The following is a 13192-nucleotide window of genomic DNA, read 5'->3' on the forward strand; positions in this document are numbered from 1 at the left end:
AGCACAAAATAAGTAAAACATTTTTACCCCAATCCTACCAACTGCAGCTTTAAGTTTACGACCAAACAGCCACAGACAAACAATGTTTCAATCAGCAATATCTCCTTACTTTTCCTTGTTCTAGTTGGCTAGAATGCCAGAAACCTGCTAAATTAAGATGGACACACTGTTAATCATTAGAAATGGTGGCATCACAATGTCAAGAACACTATTCCAAGAATGTGAGCACCCTCAGGTTAATGTTTAGCGTCAAGTGGAGCTGTGCTTGTGGCAGCTAACCTCGCAGTAGACTCTTATGAATTCATACATTTTTGACTCTTACCATCTAACCTTTTTAGCATAAACTGGCAGGGGAGAGTCAAACAGCTCCGCTCAGCCTTCCCTGTCCCTTTTCTAACATCTCTCCACATAGTCTCCTCTCTGTTTCCTCTCTTTTTATTCTCTGCTTTGGTGTGTGTGTATGGTGGGAGGTGAGAGCTAGCATGAAGGGGGGTGGTTCTGGGACGCAGGAGCTAACTGTTAAGCCTCCCGGGGGCCTGACTTGATGAAAACTCTGCTGAAGGGAGCTGCAGACTTGATAACCCTGGTGATGTACTGGCTCCCACTGCCAATCTATCCCGCTGCCCATCTATCTTTATGCTTGGCGGGCAACATTAGGGTCCATGTGGTAGGTTATGTAACTTATGAGCAGAGCATAATTAGGATGAGGGAATAATTGGTTAGTGAATGGTCAATCAGCACTGATCCTTTTCATAAGAGCACAAATTGTGTTTGATTGGAACCCACTGCAAGGTCCAGAAGAAGAAGAAGAAGAAGAAGAAGAAGAAGAAGAAGAAGAAGAAGAAGAATATATCTTTATTGTCATTATACATTGTACAACGAAATTGAAGTGCAACCCATTTCAGTGCAAAAAGGTACATTAAAAAGAACAGTAGTAAAAGAAGAAATAAAAAATCATAAAAACAGTAGACAAACATAAATAATAACAAATAAAAACAAGAGACACACACAGCATTCAACAGTCTGACATTCAGTGTTCAAAAAGATTGCACAGTCCCATTTTATATTGCATTATTTTGCATTTAGTGCACTTATTGCTTTGGGATAAAAACTGTTTTTCAGCCTGTTTATTCTTGTTTTTAATGTCCTGTATCTCCTGCTCGAGGGCAGCAGTTTAAACCGGTGATGCCCTGGGTGTGTTTGGTCCCTGAGGATGTTTTTCGCTTGCTTGAGGGACCGTGACCTGTAAAGTTCATCCAGGTAGGGGAGAGGGCAACGGATGGTTTTTAAGGCGGTAGTGATGACCCTGTGGAGTGTTCTCCTCTCTGCCGCTGTACAGCTCTACTCAACTCAGCTCCACTTGCCTCCAGCTGTTCTGATTTGTGTTTTAATGGGCAGATTCATTGATAGTACCTTCAAGTTTTTGGTATCACTTTATATGAAGTCCAAAGAAGGTTTAGTAGCAGTAATTTTAAAAAGCCAGGCTACCATTAAAGCAGTTTCTTAGTTTATGTAGCTCATTTTCAAGTAGCACTGCAGATGATCTCACAGCACTTTAACGAGATGCCATGTCTATAACCAGCCAAAAATATCCCCATTGCAAAATTAACAATGCATACAAATGTACAATAATGAGAGTATAAATATATTTTTCCATTACTGTACTTATTTTCTAATTACCCAGCTGTGCACCATTACAGCAGTGATTTATTTTCAACAGTAAAAGCGACGCTAGAGACAATCTGATCACACACATAACATCAATCACTCTGCAGAAAGGAGTCCCATATTTCATCTCTACCTGTCGACACTGTGGCAAAGAGGTTAGTGTCTTTCTCAGGCTGGTCTGGAATGTCGGGAAATAAAGATGTGAGAGCAGCCTGAGGAGCTACTGGACCCAAATCATCTCTGAGAGGGAAATGAGAAGAACCATCCTTTCCTTCAATCCAGACAACTGCAGCAGAGCTGGTGAGAGCATGTCTTAGTCACCTATTGCAACAAATATCTGAAACCATAAGCGTTAGCAGTAATAGTATACTGTTTGTGTTAGAAGGAGCTCTGAGAAGGAGCGCAGCAAAAGCTGACTGTACACCCCAATATTCACCTATAGGCCCAACACAGAGGCGTATAGTGGTGACCCCATGGTGGCCAAACTACCCATCAGCATCTCCAAACTCATCTAAATATTTAGAAATTAGGACACTTTAAGCTAACTATTACATTAATGCTCAGAACAAGGATGAGGGGAGTGAAAAAACATGCAATGTTGGTACAATTTCACATTTTCTACCATCTTTCTGTTCACTAATCTTTTGTATTCCTTTTAAACCACATGCTGATACGTAAACACATATGTAATTACACACAAACACAACATGTTGGTGAGCTTATGTACACAATCTTACTCATATAAAGGCAAGTTTACAGCCTCATTACGACCTTTAAGTCGATCAATTACTCAAAACTCTTCTGTAAAGGATCCATAACTGAGAGCAAATGGTAATAAAGTGAAAAGTTAAAATTCTTGAAAATATTGGAGCTTTCTTTTTATTTGGTTGCAGCAAAAAGTCCTGAATTAGATACAGAGATCATGTAGTATCATCACAACATGAATCCAGCTAATCTAAATTAATATTTGATTGGATGACTGTGAAGATTTGTTTGGACAGACACTGGAGTTTCATGTGAAAGATGTAAATATACTGGAGAGTGTGAGATGAGCAGGTGAAGCAGGGTTGTCTTCTGTCTTGTGTTTTAACTGTAATAAGAGCAAGTGTTCGCCTCATGGAGCAGCATCCAGGGCAGACATGTTTGTATTCATTTAAATTCACTTCCTGTTTTGGGTTTTTTCCTCATTGGAACTCACACTGTCACAGAAAGTTCTAAAAGCCCCTGTGATAACCCTCTCATTGTGACATCAGAATGGCTGAACAATTCTTCAGGCTCACTCTGAGTTGAAATATCATTCTCCTTTTGACACTCGTTGGTGAAACTTGGAAAAACCTTTACCCAAAGACTTTGAAGACCTTTACTAAAAGACTCGGAAGACCTTTACTAAAAGTCATGGAAAAAGTGCTAAACATGTTTTTTGGTGGGAAGAAGAGACGCCTTATCCAGAAAGACCAGGTAAGTACCAAGAGTTAAGATGAAACAAACTCTTTGTTGTCCATGTCTGAATATTTCTCAGAAATGCTTGTCAAAAGGTTTTTGATATTCTTGAGAACTACTCTTGAAGTGGTTTAATAAGTTATGCTATCATTGACCCGTATGAACAATGTTTTTTCAGTTTACTCAAACCTAGCTCAAGGGCCATCCTTAAAAACAACTCTGTTAGGGAGTATTGAAACTTTGTGTGTCAATTTGTGATCAATAACTCTTCTGCACTTGACTTTTCATTATTTTATATCACTATGAAATTGAATCATGTACTGTATAAAAACTACAGATAAGACTGTCTTTACATGAAGCAAAATATTAGTCCTTCATACATTTTTAGTTTGTCTCTACACCCAGCTCAAACCTTGTGGTGTTTGTGAGACAAACGATCCTTAAAAATGCAGCTCATACATAACACGACTGATGGAGCCGTTTGCTCTGATGGACACACTTTGCATTTTTTTTTCTTCTTATGTAATTAATTTGTCAAACATGCTTCACTAATTTTGGAGTGTCAATATCTTAACTAATCATTGTCAAAATTGCATACTTTTTTTTTGTTACCACAGAGTCTTGAGAACTACCAGAGCTATAAACGCCCTGGTTTGTTCAGCAGAAAGACCACGATCCTGGACCTGCAGGAGACTAAGACCGAGGCTCTTCTTTTTCAAACGCAGACCCTTTGTGCTGTTGAAGAAGCACGCACTACAGCTGTTCTGAAGAGGCTCAAACTCCCTTCAATTCAGCCAACAAATGGCCCTAAAGAAAGGCCCCACAGAGGTCTCCAGAGGCTTTCTGTTATTCAAGATGTGGAGGAAGATGAGGACCGACTTGACAACCATACTCCTGATGAGCTGTTGCATTTCCCACAGATAACAACTCCTGTTGATTTGTCACCACCTCAGTCATCTGTTGATGTTCCCCTTGCATTCAAACCACCAAACAAGAGAGCATCTCGTCTCCCTGTGATGAAGGCAAGCGTCCAGGGAGCAAGTAAGTTCTTGTAGACAAACTGATTACTTTTTCTGTATATCCCTGCATCTTGGAACATAGATTGTTAATAGGTTGGGATATGAAAATAGTAAACAGGTAGAAATTTGGCTGATAAATATTTTGATTTTTTTCTGAACAGACAAAGAAACAGCTACGGGAAAAGTGGAAGCGATCCAGAACTACCTGAATAAATGGCATACAGAAATTCTCGCCCATGCACCCCGACCACCGGTGGCTCCAAGACCTAAAGGAGTATCCAAAAAATGCACTCCATTACCTCCTCCAGCGCCTTCTCCAGCGAACAATGTGGAGTCTTCAGTGACACCTCTCCATCCTTCTCCTCCTCCACAACCTGCCCCTCCAAAGGTGGCAAGGGCTCCTCAGCAGCAGTATCGTCACCCTTCACGTGCAATTAAAGGCAGCAAAAAACCACCAAGTTTATGCAAACGACCAACGGCTGATAAAATCGATCTGAAGGAGCTGGAACCTCTATCCCACCCTGAAGAGGATCTGCCCCTCTTCTTGGAGGTTGAGTCTTCAGTGACACCTCTCCATCCTTCTCCTCCTCCACAACCTGCCCCTCCAAAGGTGGCAAGGGCTCCTCAGCAGCAGTATCGTAACCATTCAAGGGCAATTAAAGGCATCAAAAAACCAGCAAGTGTATGCAAACCGCCAACAGCTGATGAAATCATACTGAAGGAGCTGAAACCTCTTTCCCACCCTGAAGAGGGTCTGCCCCTCTACTTGGGTCTTCTTAGCTCGGAAGTCTGGTAAGACTTAAACACCACCAATAGAAAACACCCATTGCCAACAGTTTCATCAATGTTTAAGCCAGTTTTAAATTAGCCTAGTCGCTACATCAGATCAGCTACTACATTTTGAGGGCAGGTTGGTTGGTGTCTGTTTTTTGGTGGGTTGTTCTCCAAGTTTCTGGATCATCTGTTAAAAATCTTCACCACAACTGCTGCTACTTCGATCAGTTCAGAATGGCTCCAGTTCCTCTTAACGAATGACTTGTTCAATGAAAAATTTGAATCATTTAAAAACTGATACTTGTAGTTGTTGTTAAGTTTATAATACGTCACCCGGCAGCATATGAAGCAGTAGATAAACTGATGATGAATCAGGCCCTAGTGTTGTTCCTGAATCAAACTATATTGCAGTCTGATAATTTTGTGACTTTTTGTCTGATAGTTTTGTGACTCATTTTGTAACACAGGGAGGAGAAGGTAAAAGGACTGCAGAGTGTCCAAGCTCTGGCTCAGCATCACCCTGACATCCTGAAGAGTAAACTTCATGAAGTGTGTTACGCTGTGACAGAGGAGGTATGAACATAATTTGTCTCTGTCTCTGTCTATCCATGAGTTTGCAAACTCAAGTGTGTCGGTGAAAGAAGTATGACCACTAACTGGCGATGTTTGTTCTTAATTTCTAGGTTAAAAACCTACGCTCCTCCGTTGCCTCCGTCGCAGTAGACACTGTCGTTTATCTGCACGTCTACCTGCAGAAGGACATGGACCCTCTGGCAGACCAGACAGGCTCTGCTCTGTTGCAGAAAATTGCACAGTCATCTGCAAATGCTTTCCTACTGAAGCAGGCAATTAAAGCCCTGGACTCCCTGGTACTGAACTGCAGCCCAGGTCCAGTCCTTAACGTTCTGTTTGGGACAGGGTTAAGGTAAGTCCAAAGCATCAGAAGTCCTGTCTAATAAAAGCAATCTTTAATAAATACAAATGTTGCCTATGAATTAGAGTTACTGCTTTAAGATGACATGAAAAGAAATCAAACAAAGCGAGTGAATTTGTTCATCTTTATCATTCCTCAGCCACCTGTGTGCATCAGTGAGGGCTTGCACGGCACAAAAACTTCACATGCTGGCTGCTGACCTGGGAGCCGCTGCAATTATGCAGTCAGGAAAAACCTCTGCACAGAAGTTCCTGAGTGCTGTAAATAATATGTCTGTTGATGCTTCCGCTGAAGTCAGGTGAGTAATCCACCCGTGCATTTTAGAACATAAGGTGCAAAACTTTGGGACCTGATAGTCTCAAAAGTTTTAATTGTCCTTGTGCTGATAGACAAAATAATAAATAAGACCTGTATCACTCCTCAGGCGCCATGGACTTGCCATCCTCGAACAACTGGCTCTTCAGCCAAACTTCAGGGCACTCTGGGAAAACATCGTCACTCAAAAAGATAGACCTCTTCTCGAGAAGATTCTAAAGAAAATGCTGGAGTAGAGGAGGCGATGCACAAGAAGGGTCACATAAACAACAAAAAGACCAGAATGTCTGAAAAATAAATAAGATACAAATCATAAAAATATCTATAGTTTCTGTTTTGTTATGTGCTAGACAATAGAAACCTTTTTTTATGTATCAATTTCCATCAACAGATTCACTGAGTGTATGTAGGGTTCAGACACTTTCTTCAGTGTCTCCCTGTGTTGATTTCAGAATAAGAAGCCTCCCTCATCAAATGTCAAAAACATTGTCAACGTTTTTAGTATCCCACCAAATACACTGTTTTCTAAGCTAGTTGACATATTGTAAAACAAGATTAGGGTTAGGGATGTTTGTGGTCATGGTGAAACAAAAATGATCAACTTCAGTTTGAAAAGGGAACAAGCAGTTATTTTATTAAAAAAAGATAAGATAAGATAAGATAAGATAAGATAAGATAGTCCTTTATTCGTCCCACATACGGGGAAATTTAAGTGTCACAGCAGCAAAGTAGACAGTGCAAAAGAGTATAAAGCAAAGAAGAGCCTATAAAATATCAATTATTAAAAGGTTATTAGCAAATTAAAAATTAAAGAGGTAAAAATAAGCATATCTTACAACATATATATATATATATATATATATATATATATATATATATATATACACAGTGGGGCAAAAAACGTATTTAGTCAGCCAATGATTTTGCAAATTCTCCTACTTAGAAAGATTAGAGAGGTCTGTAATTTTCATCAGAGGTACACTTCAACTATGAGAGACAAAATAAGAAATATAATATAATTAATTTATAATTCAATAAATCAGCTATGGAAATATATTTTGTGTCAACTTGTTTTATGTTGGTAGAGGGGTAATAAGCGGTGATGTATAGTGAACATGCAATTATGCAAATTGGAGTCCCTTGGTTTGCCATTGGGGAATTCTAATTTGTGCAACCACCTGTTCACCATAAATTATCCTTTATTTAATTCATACAGTGTCCATTTATATTTTCCAAAATGCGCATTTTTATATGGTCACTTCTTGTGCATTGTTGTGATTATTAAAATAGTTACATGTCTTTTATTTAATAATAATTTAATGTATTCTAATGTTTTTTTTTATTAAATAATAATTAAGTGTATTTTATTAGTAATTTATTTAATTTTATCTAATAATACCTTAATGTACTTTAACCCTCCTGTTATATTTGGGGCCTTTTTGCCTTTATTTGATAGGACAGCTGAAGAGAGACAGGAAATGTGGGGAGTAGGGAGTGGGGGAAGACATGCAGGAAATGGTCGACCAGCCGGGAATCGAACCGGCGACCCCTGCAGCAAGGACTGTAGCCTCTGTATGTGGGGTGCTTAGACCGCTAGGCCAGCAGTACCCCATCCAATGTACATTTAAAAAAAGTTTTAACATGAATTTTCATAAAACGAGTGAGTTATCTTCAGATTTAAATTGTTATTAATGGAGTTAATAATGAGATTTTAAAAAATGTTTATTGGGATTTTTTGGGGTTCTGACACTTTTGAATCATATAATATGCCCCGGGGTCAAGCTGACCCAGGAACATTATTGTTGTCCCTAAGAAACAAACATAAGGAGGGTTAATGTAGTAATGATTTAATGTATTTGGATTTAATAATAATAAAACGTTTTTCAATGCAATAATAGTTTCATGTATTTTTATTTAATAACAACTTAATTTATTTCAATGTAATACTAAATTAATGTATTTGTATTTAATAATAATTAATGTTTTAGTATTTAATAAGAATTTAATGCATTTTAATGTAAATGAAGTTAAGGTGTTAACTTAGATTCGGGAGCAGGACCACGCCTAAACCACACCCTCAATCACCTGACAAGCCTTCTTAAACGTAGCCAGCCTACTCCAACTGCTTGTCCGTGATTCTTCAACCCACCCTCCCTCACCTTACTCTACTGCACTTAACCTATTTCCTTGTCCTCTCCTACTCAACTCGTGCTCGCTCCTTCTATGCCCTGTCTACTTCCAGGTACAACCTGGGTCAAGATCAGCTCCGGCAGGATAACGCTGAGACGGAACCCCCAACCTGAGTCTCCTTCTGCTGGGCACACCACGCACAACTAATTCATTAAATGTTCAACTTATATCCTTGTGTGGCGTGGTCCTTGCTAGTGAATAATAATGTAATGTATTCTATCATTGTTCTTATTGTTTTACAAAGCTGACTAAATGAAGACAGCAGTGTTATTCTAATGTAGGTGTACTCTTCTCTCCTACACATCTTTTCCATTCTGTTCTATGGAAACTAAAAATACTAACAGACCCAGTTCCAAAAGTGAAGCGAGTGAAGTTGTATAAAGTAGAAATTATTCTTTTTCAACTTGCGTTTTGATCCTAATGCGTCCTGATTCAACAACTTCTTTGAAAAATCCCACAAGCTATCGAGAATGAGCAACAAAAGTGAAAAATGGATATGGATATAAACTGACTGCAGGATGATAAATACACCCGAGGCAGCTCTAATTTGACTTCCCCGCCTGCAGCTATTGATCAATCCCAGAATCAATCATTCCTGGTTGAATGAGTTAGTGAGTCAGTCATTGAGTCATCAACCATCCAGTCAATTAGACAGTCAGTCAGCCTGACAGTCAGTCTGTGAGTCATGCAGTCAGTGTATATCTCTCGTGTTTGGCTCCTCTGCTTCATCTCTCTGTTGATCTCTTTCACAGCTTGTTAGCAGAGTCACGCGGGGTCCTTCTCTCTCCCCTCCCCGACAATCTGCTCTCACTGCTGTTGAATTATAGATCCGTCTTAATCACCTCTCTCGGAGGCAGGAGCAAGTTATGAATACCTTGTGTGACCCGCCACAGTCCACCATCCCCACGCTCCTTGTCACACAAGCACGCCAACTCAAATGTTAATTTTCCTCCTAAAAAATCTTCATTTCTTTCATGACATCTCTCCAGATTCACTCATGTCCTGCAGCGACGCCGCTCATCGTGTGTGTGTCAGCCTTCATTTTGATTACAAAGTCTGATTCAAGTTGTATTCTTACTGCAACACATGACTGCCAGCGCCACAGTCAGACAGTTTTAACACACATACGACAATCTCACTGTAGACGAGTGTTTCACCTTGAACTGTTACCTGTTTCCTGCTCAGTACCTTTTCTTCTTCTTTGTCCTGCCAGCATTTTCTGCCCAGGCCTCAGCCTCATCTCAGATTCATCACAAAATATTTACAGACTATTCTCCAGCAATGATGAATTCTTTCCTCAAGGCTTTTATTCCAATAACTCCTACTCCCACTCCTCTTCCTCCTCCTCCTCCTCCTCCTCCTCCTCCTCCTCCTCCTCCTCCTCCTCGTTTCATCAATGCACCTTTCGTCACCAGTTCGCATCTCTCCTCTTCACCTGCTGTCTAAAACACCTCTGTCTTCCTTGCTGAGACTCGCTGCCTTGTCTTGACACTTCACTTTTCCCTTCCTGCCCTCTGGCTCTTTTCTTTGTCAGTCGCTCACCTGGGTTTTAAACGCTCCCCACTCTCTCTCTCTATCTCTCTCTCTCTTTCTCTGTGTTTCAAAACTTGCCTGTGTTGGCATAAGATGAGTGCCAACATCCACCTGCACAAGTTCTGTTTTCTGGCAATCAAATGAACGTTTTTTATTTTAAAGAGTCAAATAATTCACCCATTTTACTTGTTAAATATCTGTTTCATTGACCTTACCATATTTCTGTGTGTATTAAGTAGTGTAATTATGTATGTATTCATTTTTTATTCCCACACTTCTCTTTTCATGCACTTCGTCTTTTTGAAATTATTCCTTAACTTATTTAAAAACTGTTTTTCATGAACTTCTTCCCTCTCTCTTTTGCACTAGTAGCAGCATCCTGAACTCTACAGAAACAGCACACTTAGTCAAATATATTCATAAGCCATCACATGGAGAGGAAGAGGACAACTGTAGTGATTCAGCATTGGGCACAGGCAGATTTATGGACTGTAGCATTGACGTAGTCTCTCTCGCTGATGTTACTCATAGGTTCCTGAAGAGACGTCACGGAGCTCAAAGATGATGGGCTCCATATTGGAAAAACTGACTCCACTTAACTTCAGGCTAGTCTAGAGACGGTCAGAGGTGGAGTTGAGACCATGGCTTAGCCGCCTGGCCAACAGCTACAACACCCACCTGTTAGTCACAGCATCCACGCTCCTTAATTATGCTCAAGTCTTAGTCTAGATTTGATTAAAACAGATGAGTTGTAAAAAATGTTCCCTTGAACAGTTATCAGGGGAAACAAATTTGGAAGAGAGAAACCAAAAATATTTTCTTGTACTAGACTGTGTACATGTTGAATTCTGCTGTATAAAAGAAAGGCCTCTAAATATGGACTCTGATGGGACTTCCTTGATTTCTGGAGCCAGCCTCATGTGGACACTCGAGGGTCTGCAGTTTTTTGCACATATGCACTGGCTTCACTTTCCAACACTTTACTGATTGGGCCGGCTACATATGAGCATGCATGTTTTAATCTCCTAAAAGCTTAAATTAATTCCAAACCAAATCCGAAATAATGAAATGGCAACAACGCTGAAGCTAAAAGCAGATGTGGCAAGACCTGTGGTGTGAGGATTTTTATTTTCTTGTTGTTTTTGTCTTGTTTTTTTCTGACAATTTACAACATTCAATGTCCATTTTTTGTTTTATTCTATCCAGTCAACTTGTTTTTATTTTTAATTTGTTATGTTATTAATCTATTAATTATTATTATTTATGTATTATGTATGCATTTATTATTATTATTATTATTATTATTATTATTATTATTATTATTATTATTATTATTATTATTATCATCACTATTGTTATTGATCTACTAATTATTATTGTTATTGTTATTGTTATTATTTTTATTAGTATTATTTATTTTTTGAATTTTTTAATCATTTGCAATAAAAATATCCTCTTAGAAAGAGTCTGTTTTTTTATTTAACAATTAAAATAATTGAAATAGGCCATGTTCGAGAAAATTTGGTGGAGTATGTACAAAGAATAAAAGAGACAATAGAAACCCTGAGAAATATAAGATCCTGTTTAGGAAAAGCTGAACTGGGCTCCTCCTCAAGAGACTCAAATCCATAAGCTGCCTCAGACACCCCCTCCTACACGCGTGTATTCCTGAGTTCCCTGTCCCTCTCTGCTTTATATACCTGAAATAAAGGGATATGTTTGAAAATATCAACATAAATACTAAAAAGAGCTTTAATTATCAATTTAAAGGTATAATAACAGGCATTTTAAGATTGTTTGGATTTACTACAGAGCCCTCATCTCTACTGAAACATCCCTCTGAAAACGTCTGCCACTCGATTCTGTGTAATACAGTTGAAAGCTCTGAGAGTGCTTCTGTTAAACTGTCACTTTTTGGCTCCTGAACTGATGTAACCAAACTGGGTCGAGTGGGTTTACTACAGACTAAACATTTCATAACATAATCTCTCCATGAGTAATTACTTAATGGCTCCCTGTACTCAAAGCTGACACACTGAGAGGAGAGCCAAGGTGTTTAAACGAATGGTTAACAGGTTGCATCTCTCCTGCAGGACAGAGGAGAGACAGAGCAGAACGAGAGGAAGATTATGTTTGTCTGCCTTCACAGGGCCTGATAATCCGCTGTAATCCAAAGGAGAGTCAGTGTTTAAAATCAATCCAGATGCTCCTGGTGGTATTTTAGTCTGAGTTATTCCAGCGGGTGTGTGAGGTTAAAAGCACAGCCCAGGTTAACAGATATAACTCCCTCACTGGGGTTTTGTGATTTGGGGAGTGCGTGTGTGTGTGTGTGTGATTGTGAGCGTGTGTAGAGCAGACTGATAATTTTGGGTCAAAACTCTCCACATGGGGATTCCACCGCCCAGACGTTTCCAGCTGAATGTGGGTCAGACTCAATAAGAGGGCTGATTAGTGAAGGGATTAAGAGGGTTTTACTCACGAGAGCATGATAGATAGTGGTGTAAGTTTAGAGCGGTCAGGGAGACAGTAGTGGAAAGTATGATAGTACATATTCACGTGGTTCTTTCAGTTCAATTAAGTTCTACTCTTAACAATCACTCTGCTACATTTCTGAGACAAATATTGTACTTTTCATTTGACAGAATGCGATTTAATTTACAAAACACTGACACAAAAAGCTGCTTTGTCATACAATAAATTAACACATGCATATAAGGCTGTAAAGATAACATTAACATAACTGAAAATTTGAGGTACCTGTGTAATACACAAGCGGCAAACTCCGGTCTCAAACGATGAAGCCAATGCGGAAGTGATATAAACTGCAATACATCGAAAATCCGCTTGAGGCTGGCTGCAGAAACACCGGAAACCACATAGATATGAATGGGAAAAAGACGATCTTTGCAGCATTAATAAACATGTTTACAGCCTGGTTCAAAAAACGGCTTGGCCCTACAACGCTAATCTCTCTAATGGCATACACTGTACAGGGGGTGAATTTTTTTCTAACGTGACGGTTAAGAAGATATTAAGATTATGAGTTTTGCCCAAATAAGGACATGACTGACGTGAATCCCGGTCGGGAACACACAGCCATTGGCTAAGAGACTCACACTACGTCACACTCTGCCTAGTTGAGTTCCGCATTACCAATATGGCTGCTGCCGTCGATTTGCTTCAAAACAGCTCTCAGGAACAGATGGGTGACGTCACGGATACTACGTCCATATTTTTTACAGTCTATGGTAATACATGAGTATTTCTATATTTCCATTCATGTTAAAAGCAGTGTATAGTAGGCCTATAGCAGCATTTG

General features: G+C 39.4%; 1 protein-coding gene across 2 annotated transcripts; it reads left to right on the forward strand.

Moving 5' to 3' along the window:
- Positions 1–2905: 2905 nt before the first annotated feature.
- On the forward strand, positions 2906–6471 carry LOC117815735. Of its 2 annotated transcripts, none has more exons than XM_034687626.1 (7): positions 2906–3126; positions 3726–4149; positions 4295–4919; positions 5369–5474; positions 5585–5826; positions 5975–6133; positions 6260–6471. In XM_034687626.1, the coding sequence occupies exons 1-7, from the start codon at positions 3064–3066 to the stop codon at positions 6384–6386; spliced, it is 1746 nt and encodes a 581-aa protein (XP_034543517.1). In that variant the 5' UTR covers positions 2906–3063; the 3' UTR covers positions 6387–6471. The 2 variants fall into 2 exon arrangements, with proteins under 2 accessions (XP_034543517.1, XP_034543516.1); XM_034687625.1 differs by having other exon boundaries at positions 2909–3126; positions 4289–4919.
- Positions 6472–13192: the final 6721 nt, after the last annotated feature.

The sequence above is a fragment of the Notolabrus celidotus genome, chromosome 7 (assembly GCF_009762535.1).
Source record: "Notolabrus celidotus isolate fNotCel1 chromosome 7, fNotCel1.pri, whole genome shotgun sequence".
In the NCBI taxonomy this organism is placed as follows: domain Eukaryota; kingdom Metazoa; phylum Chordata; class Actinopteri; order Labriformes; family Labridae; genus Notolabrus; species Notolabrus celidotus.

What these genes read in the sequence shown, in the direction of transcription:
- LOC117815735 (XM_034687625.1), top strand. Translation starts at nt 3,064, where the DNA reads ATGGAAAAAGTGCTAAACATGTTTTTTGGTGGGAAGAAGAGACGCCTT. An exon ending in GGCAAGCGTCCAGGGAGCAA is followed by an intron (nt 4,150 to 4,288) that starts GTAAGTTCTTGT and finishes TTTTCTGAACAG; the next exon opens with ACAAAGAAACAGCTACGGGA. An exon ending in GTTACGCTGTGACAGAGGAG is followed by an intron (nt 5,475 to 5,584) that starts GTATGAACATAA and finishes CTTAATTTCTAG; the next exon opens with GTTAAAAACCTACGCTCCTC.